General features: G+C 35.5%; 1 protein-coding gene across 1 annotated transcript; it reads left to right on the top strand.

Annotated features, from left to right (window-relative positions):
• Positions 1-136: 136 nt before the first annotated feature.
• LOC100378186 (putative ATP-dependent RNA helicase DDX27) lies at positions 137-16,834 on the top strand. Its single transcript, XM_002739575.3, has 18 exons — positions 137-249; positions 1,771-1,953; positions 3,284-3,539; positions 4,337-4,449; positions 4,891-4,996; positions 7,050-7,223; positions 8,809-8,959; positions 9,252-9,351; positions 9,803-9,944; positions 10,826-10,962; positions 11,726-11,824; positions 12,134-12,216; positions 12,706-12,800; positions 13,148-13,354; positions 14,488-14,561; positions 14,960-15,086; positions 15,359-15,449; positions 16,630-16,834. The coding sequence occupies exons 1-18, from the start codon at positions 160-162 to the stop codon at positions 16,706-16,708; spliced, it is 2,307 nt and encodes a 768-aa protein (XP_002739621.2). The 5' UTR covers positions 137-159; the 3' UTR covers positions 16,709-16,834.
• The last annotated feature ends 5,465 nt before the right edge of the window (positions 16,835-22,299 follow it).

Consider the following 22,299-nt stretch of genomic DNA (forward strand, 5'->3'; position numbering starts at 1 on the left):
AATATATATATATATATATTATAATTTATGACAGTCAAATTAAAGGCAGCTATGTTGTAATTACAGTGTGGAGTATTATTTTTTGTGAAAGATCGAATGAGAAAAATGTTATAGAAGGAAGATTTAAATGTTGTGCAGCTAGGTAGTTTTATTTTAAAGATGGCGCTGTCAGCATTGGGTTTTGTCGGAACGATTGGAGACGATGATGAAATTCACATTGTTTCAGAAGAATCGGATAGTGATGACGAGGTTAGTGAATCGGCATGCCACTGTTTGACATGTACAGTGAGTTTCGTAAGATTTCAAGACAGTTTAGGTAGTTTACAGCTTTACTTATTCTGAACACGTGTTTACATGTACACTTGTGCGCTCGTCCTTGTACAGGTATCAAACCACCATAATTTACTCTGCTCTCTCCGATCTAGTGAATTGAGATTTTCCCCCCAAAATTCACTAAATTTTCTAAAATGAATTAGTAAAAATTACATTGCTATTTATTGTTTGCTGTTCTAAAATATCGCATTTAGTAACCCGCAAAAAAATGCAGAGAGCACTCTCAGTATTATTATAGACCTACATGTATGTTGCCTGCAGCATTTTTACGTGACTGACTCTGGCCGGCCCATAGGGCTATGGAGCCTTATGCGACTGAATACCGGTTAAAATCCACATGCCAAAATCACATTTTAAGATCTGCGAAAGTACTCGCTGTTTTTATTTACCTCCAAACAACGACCAGAACCTATTTTCGCTGTTAATTGATAAAGGTGGTCATAAAAAATTGACTTTATTTACACCAAGTCAGAAAAAAATAATCAGACGAAAGACGCCATTGATTTCGTTTATTTTGTTGTTTTATTCTCGAAATGTATCACTGGCAGCGTTCTGGTTGTCATGTCTCACAACTGAAAGTCAACGTGTTTCGTTTCACATGGGTCTGAGGATTCACTATCCAGGATTTTCCAAGCGCATTAGATGATGCAAAGACAATCAACATGAATATTACTTGAATATACAAAATGTACATGTAATCTCAGACAATTATTACAGTTCTCTTAGTTGTCTGAGGTAGAAAGTAATCTTAAAAAAACATTGCAAGACAGAATGGAAACAACCGATCACAGAACAGAGATTTACTCCACGCAACGTAATTTATGTCTGAATATATTTATTGAACATTGCAGCATAGACCACATCACTTCAGAATGAACTGTGCATACAATGTATACCCGACTTGAATTTGGATTCCAACAAGCTGCCTTGTCACCAGAAATGAACTGTTTATTTTACACTACACAGCTCAGATCAGTAACTATACACATAAACAAAAGATTAGCGCAGACGTCAACTATCTGCATTTAATAAACGATTGACAGTTGCTGTCGTTGGATAATCAGTCAAATTAGAATACTAAGCTCTGCCCATCCCATCCCATGGGTCGTAAATGTTGGCCTTTAAATGAGATTTTATGTAAGAGTAAAATTCCAACTCGCTTAGAGAGTGATTCAAACCTTCACAACCTTCTGTATTCATGAAGCTAACCCCAAGACCACATACTAGGCTATTCTACTGTCTGATGAAGCAAGCATCGATGATGTTGATTGAGTCTCAGTAATTCACATTACTACATGTACTTACAGAACTACTGACCATGCAAATAAGAAATTTGGCTTTTAGATTGTAATGGGTCAAGTGCATTGAAGTTTGAAAAACCTTGGACCCCTGTGATGCAGTTCACTGCTTTAACTTGCGTTGTTTTTGTCATTTCAGGCTGTCAAACCTAAAAAGAAGAGACAGAAAAAAAACACAGAATTTGCCAGTGGCTTTGAGTTCACTGAAAAAACTGTTGATGATGGAGCCCTATGGAATATTGATATGTATTTACGAAAGAAAAAACTAAGCTCATTTTCAACATTGGATGAAAAAATTGCACGTTTGAGGAAAGAAAAGAAGGTACAAACTGAGATTCTCACTCATGGACACCACTGAGGATGCACTGTCACTACATATTTAAATTTCTTTCTTCTGGGTTGAAACCATACATATTAATTACCTGTAATTAGTTGTCCTTCTTAATATGCATAACTGTAATATCTTAAGTACTGATTGGGACATGCAAATAGTGCTGTAATTTTGTGGTCTGACAAGATACTTGTATACAACCAAAATATCAATATCTTATATGGTTATTATATCATTTAAATATTTATAATTCTTAAACCATAGCTACTTGGAACCACCCGAATCATTGCTTGCAGTTATATTTTGCTATATTTCAGTAAGCACATGTGCTTGCTGTGAATATAAATGACAAACACAAGTCTATGGTCAAAATCAGACATACTAGTATTTCAATGATTTTGCATGCAATAAACAAAATTTTTGCTTGATGTGTATTGAAGATGTGCATCTAATATAATAAATACAGTATTCCTTATTTGTACTTCATGCCTTCATCACACAGGAATTCTTCCTAAGCTTTCTTTGATTGTAATACAAATGTGAGTTGGTTGTCAAATTTGATAAGCTAAAATCCTTATAAACAAAAAAAATTATTTTATACAATGAAGTTTGCTTCTGTGCATCCATTTCTTTGGCATGCTTTGACCGATCACATCCCAACTCGGACATGTATGATGACTTCTATATGATTTCATTTGAACTTTATATCGTGAGTTTGCATATTGGGTTCCAGGCGTAGGTCATCATTTTTATTTTTTTATATATTTTGTCCTGATTTGTCAGTAATAGAGCCCAGATTGAGCTGCAAGTTTGCACAAGTACCATACTCCATTTTACCATTTGTCTAAAATCATAAAATTAAGCCTGTAAATGTGTTTGTAACCGTTTCTGGGACATAAGTATGACTTCCTTTGATGTCAAGGGAGTTTGTCCTGGTGTCTAGGAGTTTGCCTTGTATCCAGGAAGTTTGCCTTGTATCCAGGGAGTTTACCTTGTATCCAGGGAGTTTACCTTGTATCCAGGGAGTTTGCTTTGTTCCAGGGAGTTTGCGTGAATGTCTCAATGTCCAGGCAGTTCGTCTTGATAACCAGGCAGTTCATCTTGATAACCAGGCAGTTTGTCTTGATAATCTGACAGTTTTCAGATTTACTCTGTACAATTCTGATATACTAGTTTTTTAAGGCAATTTTTTAAGATCTTACCGTAAAAAATGGGTGTCCAACTCCAAAGTTCAAATCTGTTGTCGTCTGAAAGTAATACCATTGATTGTGTAATTTTGTGTGGCTTGATCAAAAAGGGACTGTGCATTATTTATTTACAGAAAGAAAAATTAACTGAGAAAACATATTCGAAAAAAGATAATAATAAGGTGCAGTTAGAGGAAAATAAAGAGGAAATGGAAAAAAATGAAGAAAGTGAGGAGAAAGAAGATGGAGAGGAAAATGAGGATGAAGATAGTGATACAGAGAGTGATCTTGAAAGTTTATCAGATGATGAACTCATAGCTGATACTTTACTCCTCAAGAAACAACATGAAAAAACATTGGAACGAGAGAAAAAGAAAAGAAAAGGAAAAGGTAGAAATTGGCATTTACACCTTTTTCCCCATGTATCATTCAACAGATTTCAATTAAACTTGGTACTTAGATCTCTGGGATAACACGCAGACCATTTTAGTTTCTGTTTGTAATATTTGCATATTATTGTCCTTATTTGCTTGTTAATTAGCCAATTTTTAGCTCCTACCAATATCTCACCTGATTTCAATAAAATTTGGTACAAAGGTGCTCTGGGATAAGCCATATGTTTAGTGTAGGGTTAATTTTGTGCTTACTAATTACCTAATTTGAATAAATAACTTGAGTACCTTCAAATTTTAACTAGGTCCATACTAGGTGCTTTTATATAATCCACAGATCGTATTACTTCAGAGTTGAAACCATGCATATTACCTACCTTGTGTAAATGGGTTCTTAAATACTGTTCCAGATAGGCACAAGCAGCTGGTGCTATAATTTTGTTGTCCGACAAAATATATGAACATAATATCAAGTCATGATTTCCTTAAATATTTATAATGGTTATACCATAGCCACTGCTTTGCAGTTACATTATTAAATGACATATATGCTCTACTAGAAGCGCACATGCTTGCTGTGAATGTAAATGACAAATACTAGTCTATGTTCAAAATATGACATATTTCAATGATTTTGCATGCAATAAGCGATATTTTTGCTATATGTTGTATGGAATATGTGCTTCTAATATTATACATGTAAATACAGTATTTCTTATTTGCACTTCATACCTCCAATACCTTCAGCACATGAGAGTTCTTTCTATGCTTTTTTGATATTGTATCTCAATACAGATAAAGTGAAATCAATGAATTCAGATTCCAATCAATTAACTTTCCAAGATGCCCCGCCATTGGACGAAAATACAAGTTTTCAGGATATGAATCTTTCTAGACCACTTTTGAAGGTGAGAATACTGTAACAAAACAGGTTTAATTAATCTTTACCTTATTTACTACCGTAGATCACTGGACGGCTGATGTTGGTTGGTCGGTCGGTCCTTTCCTTCTTAGCTGAAAGTCTACATAAAATTATTCTTTGGCCTGACATTAGCAATGGGTTTGATAGATATGAAAGGCTGATTCAAATAATATCGGTCTGAATATTGGTTAACACAAATCCCATTTTTCCAAAAGCATGTGCCTCATGATTTATAATGCCAGATATTACGGTGTTTGAATTTCGTCGACGATGAAACCTACATGTATGTGACTGATAGGAATGTTCCAAAATATCATACAAATTTATTTGTGGCATCTGATTTTATGTAGTGTTTATAATATCATGTTGGTGACAGGGGATCTTTATGTATATATATCAAACATTTTCATGTCTTCATTTTTTTCAGGCTATTAATGCTATGAATTTTGTTCACCCAACCCCGATCCAAGTTGCGACTATTCCAGTTGCTTTGTTGGGAAAAGATATCTGTGCTTGTGCTGCTACAGGAACAGGTGTGTGTTTTTGCACTTTACAGAATGTGTAATACTATTTACTAGAAATGCATTTCAGTGTTTATTCTAGGGCACGATTTTGCAAATTTTCATGAATATAAAATTTTATCAAAATTTTATTTGAAACAACAATGAGATATTTTTGAAGTCCTAGTAAAAATGGGGTGAGGTGATTTTGCCTATTGAATATATCAAAAATTTCTGTACTAGTGTTTTTTTTCACACAAAAGGGAGTCTTTGCAGTTACCCTGTCTGTATGTCACTTTTTTTGTTCCACCGTTATCTCAAGAACCACTAATCAAATTTTGATGAAACTTGGTACATAGATGCTCTGGGATAATGTGCAGAGTTGATTAGGTTTTGATAAAAATCCATGAATATTAATTACCTAATTTGCATGATAATTAGCTGATTTTTAGCTGTTCCATGACTGTTTCACTGATATTAGAAGAACCACTCATTGGATTTTGATGAAACTTGGCACATGGATGCTCTGAACTAATGCGCAGATTTGATTAGTTTTAATTACTACCTAATTAATTACCTAATTTGCATAATGATTGATCAATTTTCGGCTTTTCCACTGATATCTCAAGTACTAATCATAACATTTCAATAAAACTTGGTACATAGATGTCATATGACACTGCAACGACCTGATAGTTTTTAGGGTAATATCAGTACATATTAACTACTTAATTTGCATAATTAATTAATATTCAGCTTTTGATATTTCAAGTAGTAATCATCACATTTCAATGAAACTTGGTACATAGTTACTTGAGGACTGTGCAGAGACCTAATTAGTTTTTGGATGAATATTTGTGCATATTAATCACCTTAATAGCATAATTAGTTAATTTTCAGCTTTTCACCTGATATCTCAAGTACTAATCATCACATTTCAATGAGACTTGCGACATAGATCTTCTAGGACTATGCAGAGACCTGATTAATTTTGGGATAAATAATTGTGCATATATGTTCTATGGCTGTTGCACTGATGTCTAAAGAACCACTCATTGGATTTTAATGAAACTTTTAAAGAGTACTGATCACATTTCAATGAACCTAGGACTATACACCATATTAGTTTTTGGTAAATATTTAATGCTTCTTAATCACCTAATTAACATAATTAATTAATACTGATATCTCAAGTATTGATCATCACATTTGAATAAAACTTGGTACATAAATGCTCTAGGACAAATAGACAGCCTGATTAATTTTGGGTTAAAATCTGTTCATATTAATTCTCTAATTAGCATAATAATTAATAATTTTTTGGTTCTAATCACATTTCAATGAAACTTGGTACAAAGATATTAATTTACGCAGATCTTATTACTTTTACATTGTGCAGACCTTATTAGTTTTACACTTAAATCTGTTCATATTAGTTACCTTATTTGCATAATTAGTACTATATTAGTATAGTATCCATCAATATGTCAAGTTCAAGTAATTTTGAATTAATTTTTAATGTGTCTCCAATACTCTCTCAGCACACGGGAGTTCTTTCTAAGCTTTCTTTGTTTTTAAATCATTGTTTTTGAAGATCTAAATAATGGATAATTCTTAGCTGGGAAAAAAACACATGCATGAACCACCATGACTGTAATACCCGGTATGTTTTGGAACTTTTGGCTCTAAGTTGATACAAGAGCTAGTATGTGTGTGTTTGTGTCTGTCCGTTCACATCTTTCATATCCTACTTCCACAAATACGATTAAAGAGCAGGGGTTGTCACCTGTGCACAAGCAAGAATTTAGTCCTAAGCAACGATAACAATGTGCACTAAAATTGCAAAGGCTCATGGGTAGACTCGCGTTTGTAAACAACGACACGTTATGGCCATCTGTCATATATGCAGATGACAAATCCTGTGCTTTAATGCTTCTCTGTAAAAAATACAAGGTTATCATGTGATCAAAATGAATCTACTGTTCTTGGAAATAATTAATTGTTTAGCCTGAGGTGACCATTTCACATGTCAATGATGGTGTTCATTGAAATATGCATTCAACTGAAGGTATCATTCTCTTTCCAGGTAAAACTGCTGCGTTCATGTTGCCTGTGCTTGAAAGATTGCTGTATAAACCTAAACAAGCTGCAGTCACTCGTGTGTTAGTTTTGGTGCCCACCCGAGAACTGGGAATTCAGGTACATTCCGTCACTAGACAGCTTGCCCAGTTTACTGAGATTGATTCATGTCTGGCAGTCGGTGAGTTTACTTAAATATAATACGTTTACAAGCAATGTGCTTTACATCAGTATTTATTAGTCCCCGTTCGGACGAAGTCCGAAAACGGGGACTTATAATTCGGTCTCGGTCCGTCCGTGCGTCTGTGCGTTCGTCCGGAGTCATATCTCAGAATCCCTTGGACCGATTCCGTTCATTCTTTGCATGTGCCTAGTACTTTATGTGGGACGTATGCACATGCAGTGGTTTAGCGATTCGATTCAAAATGGCCGACTGGCAGCCATCTTGTTTTTTGAAAATGTCGTATTTTGGACATGCTTTGTCAGTTTTCATTCAAATTTAGTACATAGATCATACATGTTAGGATACATGTCCCCGACCATCCGTGAGTTCCTGAGTCTGTCTGTTCGTGTGTCCGTCTGTCAGTCTGTCCAACGTCATGTTTCAGAATCCTGTGGACTGATTCCGTTCATTCTTTGCATGTGCCTAGTACCTTATGTGGGACATATGCACATGCAGTGGTTTAGCAATTCGATTCAAAATAGCCGACTGGCAGCCATCTTGTTTTTTGAAAATGTTGTATTTTGGACATGCTTTGTCAGTTGTCATTCAAACTTGGTACATAGATTATACATGTTAGGATACATGTCCATGATGATTTATTTCGCAATTGGATCAAAGATGGTAAACTGGCAGGCATCTTTTTTTTTTTTTTTATGCGGTATCTTGGATGTGCTCTGTCAGTTTTCATTCAAATTTGGCACATACATGTTAGGATGCCATGACAATTTGTTTCAAAATCTGGTCAAGGATGGCCGATTGACAGCCATCTGACTTTTTGGCCTTACTACTATATTTCCACAATTATTGTATCATTTTTATTTGTATTTGGCACATACATCATACATATCAGTGTGTTTCATAATCGGATCAAAGATGGCCAAATAACTACTGTTTTTATTTTGGCCATATTTCTCCGACACGAAACACGTGTTTTGATGTAAATAAACAATCTGTTATATATGCCACTTGGAACTCAAGTTTCAAGGACACGCTCGCGACAACCCTTCCGCTTTAATATGACGAGCACAAAGAGAACTTAACGGGGACTGTGTCATTTTCAATGACTTGTTGAACATTACTTTTTTATTTAGGGTAGCCAGGATCCTTGTATAGCTAAGTGCCAGTTATCCTGTGTTAATACGTTGTGTGTACCAACAGATTCACTTGCCCCTCTGAATGAACACCATCTTTTAAATTATGAATGCTACAAGGCAAGCTATTGAGCAGTATGTACCAGTGTGCAGCTGACCATTGAAGTTGACCTCATGATCTTTCTGTGTGAACTTTAGCTTTCAGTCACTGGATTCAATTTCCATCATGTGGTATAGCACTTCTGCATCTTATTGTTCCAAATTTTGTAACCACCCTTGTCAAATTGACTTACCTTCCACAAATACAAATTTAAATGAATTTAGAAATTGAAATTGAACAAAACCGATAAAAAATTAATTTAACTGTAAAAAAACTGTTAGCATCTCAAATCTTGAAGTGGAGTAGTATATGAATAAGATTTATAATATATGGTGTTATATTTTACTTCCAGGGGGTTTGGATGTGAAACTTCAAGAAGCAGTTCTTCGCCAGGGTCCTGATATCGTTATAGCAACTCCTGGTCGACTCATAGATCATCTACATAATGCTCCATCATTTAGTCTGAGTAATATTGAGATTCTTATATTGGATGAAGCTGATAGGTTAGTTGAGTTGTCATAGTTACAGTTACCGGTAGATAAATAAAAAAAAAATGGGGATTTTGGTTTTTTTAGGTTTTGCCACAACATTGACAGCCAATTTGAGTGTTCTTAATTAGTACAAAATTAACTCAAATTATTTCATATAAGTGATTGACCGACCGTCGCCCATCTACAATTGCATTGTCACCTTCTTCTTGAAAACTACCAGCTCAATTGCTTTGAAACTTGGTATATACGTACTTCTGTCAGATTTGTTCAGTTCATGACGATCTCTTCAATTCTCTCATTTCAGAATGTTGGATGAATATTTTGAGGAGCAGATGAAAGAGATCATACGAATGTGTTCCATTACGAGACAAACAATGCTGTTTTCAGCTACCATGACAGATGAAGTAAGTATTCAGTCTTGATTAATTAGATTATATAGGGGAAGGGAAAAATATAATTACATGCAAGGTCAAAGGCCTACATTTTAAGGTGATGAGAACACATACAGTGAAATATAAAAGGAGAGAGGAGTAAATAAAGATCAGAATGATCCAAATGTATTACTTGAATCCATGTTGTTATGATAGACAACTGGATGTATTGAGAAAACTTATGTCAAGCTAACACACTGTGTGCAGCCTAGTGTCTTTGAGGAGCTCCACTAACTACTATGCCAATCTAGTAATGTCAAGCTAACACACTGTGTGTGTGTGGTAAATTATATTATAGGTATCAGTGGAATTGCATATAATTAGGGGATTGTTACAAAAATTTGTCTTCATATGCTAGGCATCAAACATCTTAAGACTCATCTAAAGTGCTTCATTACATTTAACTTGACCTGTACATTTGCAGGTCAAAGACCTTGTGGCTGTTTCTCTCAAGAATCCTGTCAGATTGTTTATCAACGAAAATACTGATGTAGCTTATAATCTGAGACAAGAATTCATCAGAATACGAGAGAACAGAGAAGGTGACAGGGAGGCCATTGCAGCAGGTAAGGAGTGTAGCATGGTGTAATATGTTATCAGCAAAGGTCTACTTTGTTGAGTGATGTGGTTCAATGACAAACCGTTGTATTGTCAGCAAAGGTCTACTTTGTTGAGTGATGTGGTTCAATGACAAACCGTTGTATTGAAAACAAATGCTGAAAGTGATAACCTCATTGAATGACCTTGCTGGTCTCAAACTTGATGACTTTAGTGAGATGACTGTCTCAGTCTGAATGGGATGGCCTTGATGACTTTGGTGAATAACCTTGCTGGTCGCACTGGGATGGCCTTGATGACTTTGATGAATAACCTTGCTGGTCGCACTGGGATGGCCTTTGTGACTTTGGTGAACAACCTTGCTGGTCGCACTGGGATGGCCTTTGTGACTTTGGTGAACAACCTTGCTGGTCGCACTGGGATGACCTTGATGACTTTGATGAATAACCTTGCTGGTCGCACTGGGATGGCCTTTGTGACTTTGGTGAACAACCTTGCTGGTCGCACTGGGATGGCCTTTGTGACTTTGGTGAGATGTCTGTGTTGGTCTCAGTGGGACAGCCATGATGACCTTGGTGATTGGCCTTCCTGGTCGTAATGGGATGGTCTTGGTGACCTAGGTGAGATGGTCTTGCCGGTCCCAACCTTGATGACTTTATTGAGATGACCGTCTCGGTCTCATGCAGTGGAATGCCTTTGGTGACCTTGGTGAATGACTGTGCTGGTCTCTGTGGGATGGCTTTGATGACCTCTGAGATAACCATGTCAGTCTCAGTGGGATGAAATTGATGACTATTTAGATGATCTCTTTGAGATGACCTTAATGACCTCAGCATTATGATCTTTCTTTCATTTAATTCTAACATTACATCTTTTTTTGTTGTTGTAGCTTTATGTAGCAGAACATTCCATGATCATGTGATCGTATTTGTACAGACGAAAAAACAATGTCATCGCCTTCACATTATTCTTGGAATGCTTGGACTTAATGTTGGTGAATTGCATGGTAACCTATCACAAACGCAGGTAAGATTGAAAGTATTGATATTGATCATTAATCAATCACTGCTGCCATCTTTGCGTGTAAACAAGAGTAAGCTGAAAAAGTAGAATTGTTCTGAGTTCTTGTTATAAAACTCTATATTGTGTGATGTTCTCTGATGTGATTACTCAGTCCGTCCTTGGGTTTGTGGGTCACCATCAAAAATATATTAGAGAGGTGAACAAAGCAACTATACTGTTGCCTTCATAACAAATTGATACCTTCAATACTTTTGATTAATTACCATATTTATCTGAAAGATCACTTGGGCAATGTTTTAGATATGTGGTGATAATTTTAATGGTGGCCAAGTTTTCAGATTAATATATTTTTTTTAATACAAAATTATGATGAAAAAATATACTGGTTGAAATTGTGGAGTTAAAATCAGTGATTACATAAACATTAGATGCTATACTTGGTACATGAAAACATAAACACTTGTGATGTTTTAAATCATATGGCAACTTTGATAATAATAAATTTTACTTTTCAATGCGTTGTGTATGTATTCAGAAATTGTTGATAGTATCACATGCAATTCTAACCCTATCATGTGAAACAACATCAGGGTAGGTCAACTTGTGATCAAGAAAATATGCTGTATGTTATCATAATGTTTTCAGTCTGGTTATAAAGTCAGAAATGTGCACTCAGCCTAGGGATGTTTGCATGATTTATTATCAATTCCATCCATGGATTACCCAATAGAAAGTAATTAACATGTGTTGTTAAATTTGTCAATAGCGTTTAGAAACATTGAGACGATTCAAGGAATCAAATATCGATATCATGCTAGCGACTGATTTGGCTGCACGTGGTTTGGATATTGAAGGTATTAAAACTGTAAGTATATCAACTAAAGGAACGCTAAAGGCAAATGGCTGCAAAGTATCTTTGTGATGAACCAAAGGATTATATTATTAACTTTGTTGTCAACAAAGTTGAGCTAGTTATGTTGCTGATTTGCCCGTCCACATTAACATTTAGATTTCTTCATGAAACTTTATAAACCTACTAGGAAGATACCTTTTATTTTGTTGTGATAACAGCACAGCTATATCGGCCGACAGGCTGCTGCTGCTAATATATTCTGAAATTTGTTGTTAGCCTAAACTAATTGTAATTTTGTTTTATATCATACTTTTTTCTCAGATTATTAATTTCACCATGCCGAACACAGTCAAGCACTATGTACACAGGGTAGGAAGAACAGCTAGGGCTGGCAAAAGTGGAAGGTCAGTGATACACTAAGGATTGAAATTATGGGTTTTATTTTGACTACATAAGTGAACTTTAATTGTACATTCTTTTTGTTAAACATTGTATATTTGAAAATAATTTTATTTTTATACCAGTTCAGTCAATCAGATACAACCACAAACATGTATGTGAAAACTGAAAGTAGACCTCCTTATATATGCTCTTATGGATTCTGAACTTGAACAGGAAACCGATACAAAAAAAAAAACTGGCTGTTCGACAAAAATGTTGTGTTTTCTCTCATGATTTCACCTAAAATGTTGCTCAAGTTGGAATTTTGTTTTGCTACATTGACAGGTTCAAAGCGATATAAAGCGAAAAAAGTATAAAATAACACAAGTAATACATTTATATAATAAAAACTATCTCATATATTTCCAAACTTCTGTTGTGCCATCTCCAAATCATCTTGTCAAATGTTCAAAAACAGTGTCAAATAATGATTGTCTTTATTTATCGAACAGGTCAGTGTCTTTATGCGGGGAGAAAGAAAGAAAGATGCTGAAAGAGATTGTAAAGAGAGCTAGAAACCCTGTAAAAAGTCGTGTTGTGCCTCCAGGTAAGTGTAAAGTTGTGTTGTGCCCCCCCTTTATTTTTGTTACCTGATTTGCATTTTATTGTGCAATTTTCCAACTTGATACATAGGTGCTCTGGGGTAATCTACAGACCTTGTTGTACATTTCTGTTTTCTTTTAGTATTATCAATTTCAATTTTGAGGATCATTGTTTTCACATTGTGCATTTAAAAAAACAAAGCTGTATTACTCAACAGGCTTCGTGTTGAATACACTAAATTTATATTAATTTTAAATATTTTCCCTTAGTACACAGGAGTTCTTTCTCTGCTTTTTTTGGTTCATGATATGTGATGTGGTAGATAGTTTGTTTTATCCTTTTAATTAACAGACATTGTTGCTAAGTACCGTGACAAAATAGAAAAAATGGAGACTGATATTGAGAAGATTATAAAGTTAGAAGAAGAGGAAAAAGAATTGAGGATTTCTGAATTACAAGTGAATAAAGCAAAAGCCATCATAGAGCATCATGATGAAATCTACAGTCGGCCAAAAAGAAGCTGGTTTCAATCACATATGGAGAGAATGGCAGAAAAAGGTAACACATCATATCTGGTGAGAGTAAAGCCATATCCTGACTGTTTGTGTTAGCACTTATGATTGGTTATGATGTGTTGATAATATGCCAATCACATCCTGGTATGAGCCTAATCTTAGAACATATGAATAAAATTGTAATGCAGGGCCTGAATAATATGCAAGTTCGATGCTTGACACTAAACAGTGTTTTATTATGTTTATTTGCAAATTTTACTTCTGTATGGTTGACCCTATTGCATGTTTATTCTGCCATTTGATTGAATAGAGGGATCGTTATTATGTTGATCATACATGAATATTCATTTTAAAATTAGTGGTTTTTTGAAATGAATTTACTAATACAAGGTCAGAGTTATTACAAACACATACTGGAAATCTAAAAAATGGTAACAGCATGTACTATCAATCAATTTCTGATACCCTTCTCCTTAAACTGTATGGTATACTTTGAATGAAATAAACAATGGACAAACACTGATACAAATTAGTTTGGACAAGTCCACAAAACAAATGTCACTATAGTTTCAGGACTACTGGTATTCTGGACTACTTTTAAAATATTTGTCATTCCCAGTGAGAAAAACAAAAGACTGATTTTTTAATGTAAACAACATAAACAAACTTTCAGGTGATCCATAGTTTTATGGTAGAATTCATAGGATTTGTAGCTATCCACTTGAAAAATTCTCCCTAAGAAATTATGTTTACAGCCATTGTGAAAAAAGTGACAAAATGTGCAAAATTTTGCATAAACTAATGTGACCCTGATTGTGTTCTCTACAATTCACGAGATAGTGTACCTATTTTGTAATATGATGCACATAACAAGAAAAAATGTTTAAATAGAGTATTTTGAGGTAACTCTCGCCGAACTGTGACTGTTTTATGTATACAAGTTCTGAGAACAGCCATTGTTCTCATGATATATATTTATAATCTGTTTAATAGAAGTCGCACACTTTTTTGGGGGACAATTAAGAACCAAAAATCCACTATTTCTCATACATGTACTATATAGCATATATATAGCAATATATCATTTTAAAAGAAGACACAGCTTCTGATACAGATTTTACAGTAGTACCTCTTCAACATATGCACTTGTTGACAATGTTGTATTTTTTTTTTCAGAAAAACTAACACTTGGCAAGACCAATGTCAAACCCAGCAACAAGAGCAAGAAACAACATAAAAAACCTGAAACAGTAAATATTCTATTATGTCTGTCTATGATCTAGGCTATTCTGGTAGCCATGACAACCATTATTTATCAGCTGTCATTAAGTGGACCAGATTTCATGTTGTGATTTGATTGATTCTTAGTCATTCATGTAACATTTGTTAATTTCAGTTTGGGTTGCATGACTTATGATTATAGACATGAACCAACTGGTACTAGTATTTCAATCATTGTTGCAAAATATATGGCATGTTTTCCAAAAGATGTACTGCATTCTGCCTTTTCTTACAAAAATATTGTTGAATGTTGATAAAATTTCAAAAAGAAAGTGACTGAAAATGATAATATAGTATACATGTAGTAGTGTAGTGTGTAGTTCAGTGCCATTTTGTTCTTACTTGACCTGCAAATCATTTTTTTCAGCCGGAAGAGCGAGTTCAATTTGAAGTGATGAAGGCACAAGAATATGCTATCAGAGAAGCTAAAAGAGCTGGTAAAGCCAAAAGAATGACAGTGTTTGATGATAATATGCCAGATACAACAGCTAAAGGTATATTAGGCATTAATTAAATTCATTGTTCACAACTCAGTAATCTGGTTCACGTAAACACTTGAGGATTGAAAGTCTTCTCTGTCATGGCAGCCATCTTGTTTATATCATTGTCAGACAGGTGAATTCAGGCTTTGTCAGTTGTTTGAATTATGTAATAATATTTTATTACAGATGTCGTATAGGTTTTCAGTAAAATTACACTTACCTGTGATTATTTTTATAGAAGAATTGTTCAATTCATTTCTCTGACATGCACATTTTATTTCCAGTATCAAAGAAGAAAGTGAAATCAGTGCACACTTCATTTGAAAAAGAACTCACTAATACAAGTAGACGAGCAGTCAAAGGTTTCAGACACAGGTTAGTGCAAACAATCACATAGAATAGTCAGAATAGTAAACAAAGCTCAATAGCCAATTTGTCAGTTAGGTAATCTTCTTCACGAACATTGGTTTGGTATATTCACCATATTTACTTATATCTAAGCTTGCAGAGAGATGTTGAATTTTTAGAGTTATGAACATAGTTACAAAAACATTGAGTTACAAAAAGACCACGCCCATATTTTATAAAGCACACCTACTTTTGCGAAACCACATCCAAATTGTACCTTGATGTTCGATTAACAGTTATCAGAACCTAGAGTTACAGGCAACATATATTTGTTTTTTTAACGTTCAAATATGGTAAATCTAATTTTACGGTAATTAACAGTTCAAGTTATGTTGAGTTACGGGAAACATACAAGTTTAAACAAAATTACAAATCTATATTGCCCGTTTATTCATGAAAATAATTAACTCACATCAGTACTTGTACTGTATATTTGAGGTTTGTCTTAAAATAAACATGGTCAGATATTCCTTTGAACTTTTTGGCTTTGATATGCAAATTAGATACGTAACTATATGCAAAAGACTTGCTCTCTTTGGGATTTAATTTGTGAAGAACATTGATGTTTTATATGTAGGCCTGTGGAGTTCTGTATAATTTAAAATTGTCAAGTAACATGGATTCTTGAATTTTAAAAAATATTTCAGTCATTTTGGGTAAAACAATGCTATGTTTGACTGCTCCAAACTATCAGCACATTTGTTTTGATACATAATATGTACATGTAGGTACCTTTGGTGGACCTCTATCTGTTCATATCTTCAATCCAGCTTCTTTTATGTTGGGAATAAGACATCAGAGTATTTATTGCTAACAACATAGCTGAATGTATTAGCCGATAGGCTGTTTGTTTGCACAAAGCATTAAAGTATGGAAAAAACAGGGTAACCCGGTGATAGCCAGAAAATGAAAAGTTCCTGTCTAAAATATATTTATGAAATGCGAGATAGTAGTTCAGAGTCTGTAGTCTCTACTCTATTTGTAATTTGTAAACAAATTTCAATCAAAAGTAGACATGTTAGAAATATGTGGCGTGGCTGGCAAAAAATCGAAGATATTTCCCCTGTTCAAAATTCACTGTATCAATCATTACCGCTTTTCATGAAGTTTATATTAAAGTTTTGTTTGTATTTCTCCAAATTAACAGACCATCTTCATATGAAGAAAGAAAAAAGAAGAGTAAAGGAGGAAAATTCAAGTCAAAGAAGAAATTCAAAAGAAGATAATTATATGATGAATTGTCTTTATTGTGAATATTTCTCAATTATATGGTAAAATAAAGTTGATATAATTTTATTCAGAAGACTGTTAAAAACAAAACAAATAAATGAGAAATGACATTGCCCATGCCACTCATACAGATTCTTTTTTTTAGCTCTGCTATCATGTTTGTCGAGTGGAGCTAATCATATTACTTAATATGTTTTTATGAATGATTTTAAAACATATTTCGTCAAAAATGGCACAAATCATTCTTTTAATGCGTTTCATTTGTACTGCTCCTCAAACTGCGTTGTTTAACACTAAACCAACCCTGACACAGTATGACAGTAGACCTGTCATATCGGTAAACCTGATATTATTCCACTATAATATTCTGGGACAGGATAGAACATGCATCAATGCTACTTCACACATTGCGCTATGCATATGTTATGCATATGTTCCTAATCAGCTCTTCATTCAGGGGATACCTACCTGCAATGGTTTCAAGCAAAGCAGTTCTTCACAGCTTAACCTGAATGATAGCGACGCCCTGAAAAGGGGGGGGGGGGTGTCATGATGCAGATAACATAAACAGCAGAAGTCGCTGATTTTTTCAACATTTATTATAATTCGGTCTCCATCAGTGCGTCCGTGCGGAGTCATATCTCAGAATCCCTTGGACCGATTACTTTCATTCTTTGCATGTGCCTAGTACTTTATGTGGGACATATGCACATGCAGTGGTTTAGCGATTTGATTCAAAATGGCCAACTGACAGTCGTCTTGTTTTTTGAAAATGTTGTATTTTGGACATGCTTTGTCAGTTGTCATTCAAACTTGGTACATAGAATATACATGTTAGGATACATGTCCATGACGATTTATTTCACAATTGGATCAAAGATGGCCGACTGGCAGCCATCTTGTTTTTTGAAAATGTGTTATTTTGGACATGCTTTGTCAGTTTTCATTCAAATTTAGTACATAGATCATACATGTTAGGATACATGTCCCTGACCGTCCGCGAGTTCCTGTCTCTGTCCGTCCGTCCCTGCGTCAATCTGCCCAGAGTCATATTTCAGAATCCTGTGAACCGATTCCGTTCATTCTTTGCATGTGCCTAGTACCTTATGTGGGACATATGCACATGCAGTGGCTTAGCGATTCGATTCAATATGGCCGACTGGCAGCCATCTTGTTTTTTGAAAATGTTGTATTTTGGACATGCTTTGTCTATTGTCATTCAAACTTGGTACATAGAATATACATGTTAGGATACATGTCCATGACGATTTATTTCGCAATTGGATCAAAGATGGTAAACTGGCAGGCATCTTGTTCTTTTTTTTATGTGGTATCTTGGACGTGCTCTGTCAGTTTTCATTCAAATTTGACACATACATGTACTTTATACATGTTAGGATGCATGTCCATGACAATTTGTTTCAAAATCTGGTCAAAGATGGCCGATTGACAGCCATCTGACTTTTTGGTTTTACTTCTATATTTCCACAATTTATGTACCATTCGTATTTGGCACATACATCATACATATCAGTGTATTTCATAATCAGATCAAAGATGGCCAAATAACGGCTGTTTTTATTTTTGGCCATATTACTACTACACGAAACACGTGTTTTGATGTAAACAATCTGTTGTATACGTCACTTGGAACTCAAGTTTCAAGGACACGCTCGTGACAACCCCTTCGCTTTAATATGACGAGCACAACGAGAACTTTCAAAAATTTAACGGGATTGTGTCATTTTCAATGACTTGTTTCTATGTGTAAATGGGCTCAAAATCAAAGATGGCACATTCTTAGCACAGATACTCAAAGGACTTTCACTGAGCTATATTTGCAGGCATCTGTAGTAGTGTGATCAGTTAGAGGTTCTCCTACATCTTTCAGCACATTGTGTTCCTTTGCTAGATTTTGCTTGATTTTTGCAAATGTGTCTTAAAAGACAAGTGTGAGCAAACCCACTGGACTACTCTTTCACTGTAAAGACTAGTACATGTCTGAAGATTGTCTCTGAGAAGAATGATACTACTCCATCATGGGAAAACATGTCTTGGTTTGCCAGCTACTGGTGGAGTAAAAAAAAAATGCTAAGTTAGTGTTGAAGACTAACAGCTTATAAAATGACATGACAACAAATACATAGTTAGCAGGTTTTTATTTAGGCGACAGTGTTGGTTATTTATTTGAACAAGTTTAGACTTGGCAACATCTCGTCTTAGAGGCAATCATGGATAGCCATCTGCCCGAAGATAATACATGTTGTATATCACAAATTGAACTGGGGAAGCATGATCCTTATCCAAAAACAACTGTTTCACTCCTATTAGCTCCTTGCTGTAACTGTGCCACTTCTATTCGCACTTCACAAGTCTTCTAACATCACCGCTACTCTTAATCCAGGTGACCATACCATAATGATGGACATAGGTGTTCATAGTTCTGGTGATCTCTGGATCGTGACACCCTAAGTACACGACTACCACTGCCATAAAGCAGCTCATCAGTGGCGGTTTTGAGGTGGAAACACATAGCACCATTGTTCAATGCTTACCGCACAGCACTGAACTGGCATTCATATTGTTGAATTTGACTATGGGAACCTGGTATGCAATGTTGATACCTAACTCGTGTTCGTCTGTATATGATAGCCATGCCATGCTCCCTGGGAGTTTAGATGGTATTCAATGGTATGTGTACTATCACATCTGCTTCTGTTGAGTATGTATCTATCTATCTACTGTGGAATACTTTATTTTCGCTGGATTTAATTTTCGCTGAAAAGGCTTTTTGGGCGTTTTGTATGGAATTTATTTTCACTGATTTTTGATGAGTTTTATGTGAAATATAGGGAAAAAAAGTATATTCGCTGGATTTTATTTTCACGGAATCATCCCTTCAGCGAAAATAGCGAAAATTAATTCCAAGCGAAAATAAAGTATTCTACAGTATCTGCACGTTCATTTGGACTAGTCAATGTTGCATCATTGAACTCTCAAACATTGTCCACATGCACCCTGTATTTATTAGGAACTTTCTCATGATTTATCCATTCCTTAACAATCGATGTTAACAGAATAACAACTGATAACAACCAAGTATCTGTTTGTGTGTCGTTCAGTTATCTCGTATACTGCTTATTTTGTATTTCTTTGTATTAATTGTATTGACAGTGAGAATTTACATCACTGGAAATGCATCTGTTTTGGCATAGCTTTTATTAGTCCCCGTTCGGACGCAGTCCGAAAACGGGGACTTATGTTTTGCCCTGTGTGCGTCCGTGCGTCCGTGCGTCCGTGATCACCTGTATCTCGAACATGCATGGACCGATTAAGTTCAAACTTCACTCATACATCACACATTATATGGGACATATGCACATGCATTTTTTTCATGATCCGATTAACGATAGCCGAATAGCGGCCATTTTAAGGCCGAAAATGCATCAAAATCGCACATTTTCACCATTCCGGACCCGGATCTCAGTTATGCATGGACGGATTTTGTTCAAATTTGGTACATACATTAAACATAATAGGACCTTGATGCACGTCATTTTTTTTTTTTGGATCGAGTTCGAAATGGCCGACTGGCGGCCATTTTGTTTTAAAGAATTCAGTTCTGGATCCGTATCTGAGACATGCTTGGATTGATCGAGTTCAAACTTCACACACACAAGGTACATCATGTCACAAATATGTATGTGCATTTGTTTCATGATCTCATTAACGATAGCCAAATGGCGGCCGCTTTAAGGCCGAAAATGCATTGAAATCGCACATTTTCACCATTCCGGACCCGGATCTCAGTTATGCATGGACGGATTTCATTCAAATTTGGTACATACATTAAACATAATAGGACCTTGATGCACGTCATTTTTTTTTTCGGATCAAGTTCGAAATAGCCGACTGGCGGCCATTTTGTTTTAAAGAATTCAGTTCTGGATCCGTATCCGAGACATGTCTGGATTGATCAAGTTCAAACTTCACACACACAAGGTACATCATGTCACAAATATGTATGTGCATTTGTTTCATGATCTCATTAACGATAGCCGAATAGCGGCCATTTTAAGGCCGAAAATGCATCAAAATCGCACATTTTCACCATTCCGGACCCGGATCTCAGTTATGCATGGACGGATTTTGTTCAAATTTGGTACATACATTAAACATAATAGGACCTTGATGCACGTCATTTTTTTTTTTGGATCGGGTTCGAAATGGCCGACTGGCGGCCATTTTGTTTTAAAGAATTCAGTTCTGGATCCGTATCTGAGACATGCTTGGATTGATCGAGTTCAAACTTCACACACACAAGGTACATCATGTCACAAATATGTATGTGCATTTGTTTCATGATCTCATTAACGATAGCCAAATGGCGGCCGCTTTAAGGCCGAAAATGCATTGAAATCGCACATTTTCACCATTCCGGACCCGGATCTCAGTTATGCATGGACGGATTTCATTCAAATTTGGTACATACATTAAACATAATAGGACCTTGATGCACGTCATTTTTTTTTTCGGATCAAGTTCGAAATAGCCGACTGGCGGCCATTTTGTTTCAAAGAATTCAGTTCTGGATCCGTATCCGAGACATGTCTGGATTGATCAAGTTCAAACTTCACACACACAAGGTACATCATGTCACAAATATGTATGTGCATTTGTTTCATGATCTCATTAACGATAGCCAAATGGGGGCCGCTTTAAGGCCGAAAATGCATTGAAATCGCACATTTTCACAATTCCGGACCCGTATCTCAGTTATGCATCGATGGATTTTGTTCAAATTTGGTACATACATTAAACATAATAGGACCTTGATGCACGTCATTTTTTTTTTTCGGATCAAGTTCGAAATAGCCGACTGGCGGCCATTTTGTTTCAAAGAATTCAGTTCTGGATCCGTATCCGAGACATGTCTGGATTGATCAAGTTCAAACTTCACACACACAAGGTACATCATGTCACAAATATGTATGTGCATTTGTTTCATGATCTCATTAACGATAGCCAAATGGGGGCCGCTTTAAGGCCGAAAATGCATTGAAATCGCACATTTTCACCATTCCGGACCCGTATCTCAGTTATGCATCGATGGATTTTGTTCAAATTTGGTACATACATTAAACATAATAGGACCTTGATGCACGTCTTTTTTTTTTCGGATCAAGTTCGAAATGGCCGACTGGCGGCCATTTTGTTAAAGAATTCAGTTCTGGATTCGTATCCAAGACATGTCTGGATTGATCAAGTTCAAACTTCACATACACATGGTACATCATGTCACAAATAGATATGTGCATTTGTTTCATGATCTGCTTAACAATAGCGGAATGATGGCCATTTTAAGGCCGAAAATGCATCAAAATCACGTATTTTCACAATTCCAGAAGCGGATCTCAGTCATGCATGGATGGATTTTGTTCAGATTTAGCACAATGTGTTGTACATATGCAGGTGCATTTCGGTCATGATCTGCTTTGAATGTATATGTCACTCAAATATGAACGGAACGGGGACGTGTCATTGACAATGACTTGTTCATCCCATAATTTTACAATATATTATTGCA

Source organism: Saccoglossus kowalevskii, chromosome 6 (genome assembly GCF_978046115.1).
Source record: "Saccoglossus kowalevskii chromosome 6, keSacKowa6.1, whole genome shotgun sequence".
Classification (NCBI taxonomy): domain Eukaryota; kingdom Metazoa; phylum Hemichordata; class Enteropneusta; family Harrimaniidae; genus Saccoglossus; species Saccoglossus kowalevskii.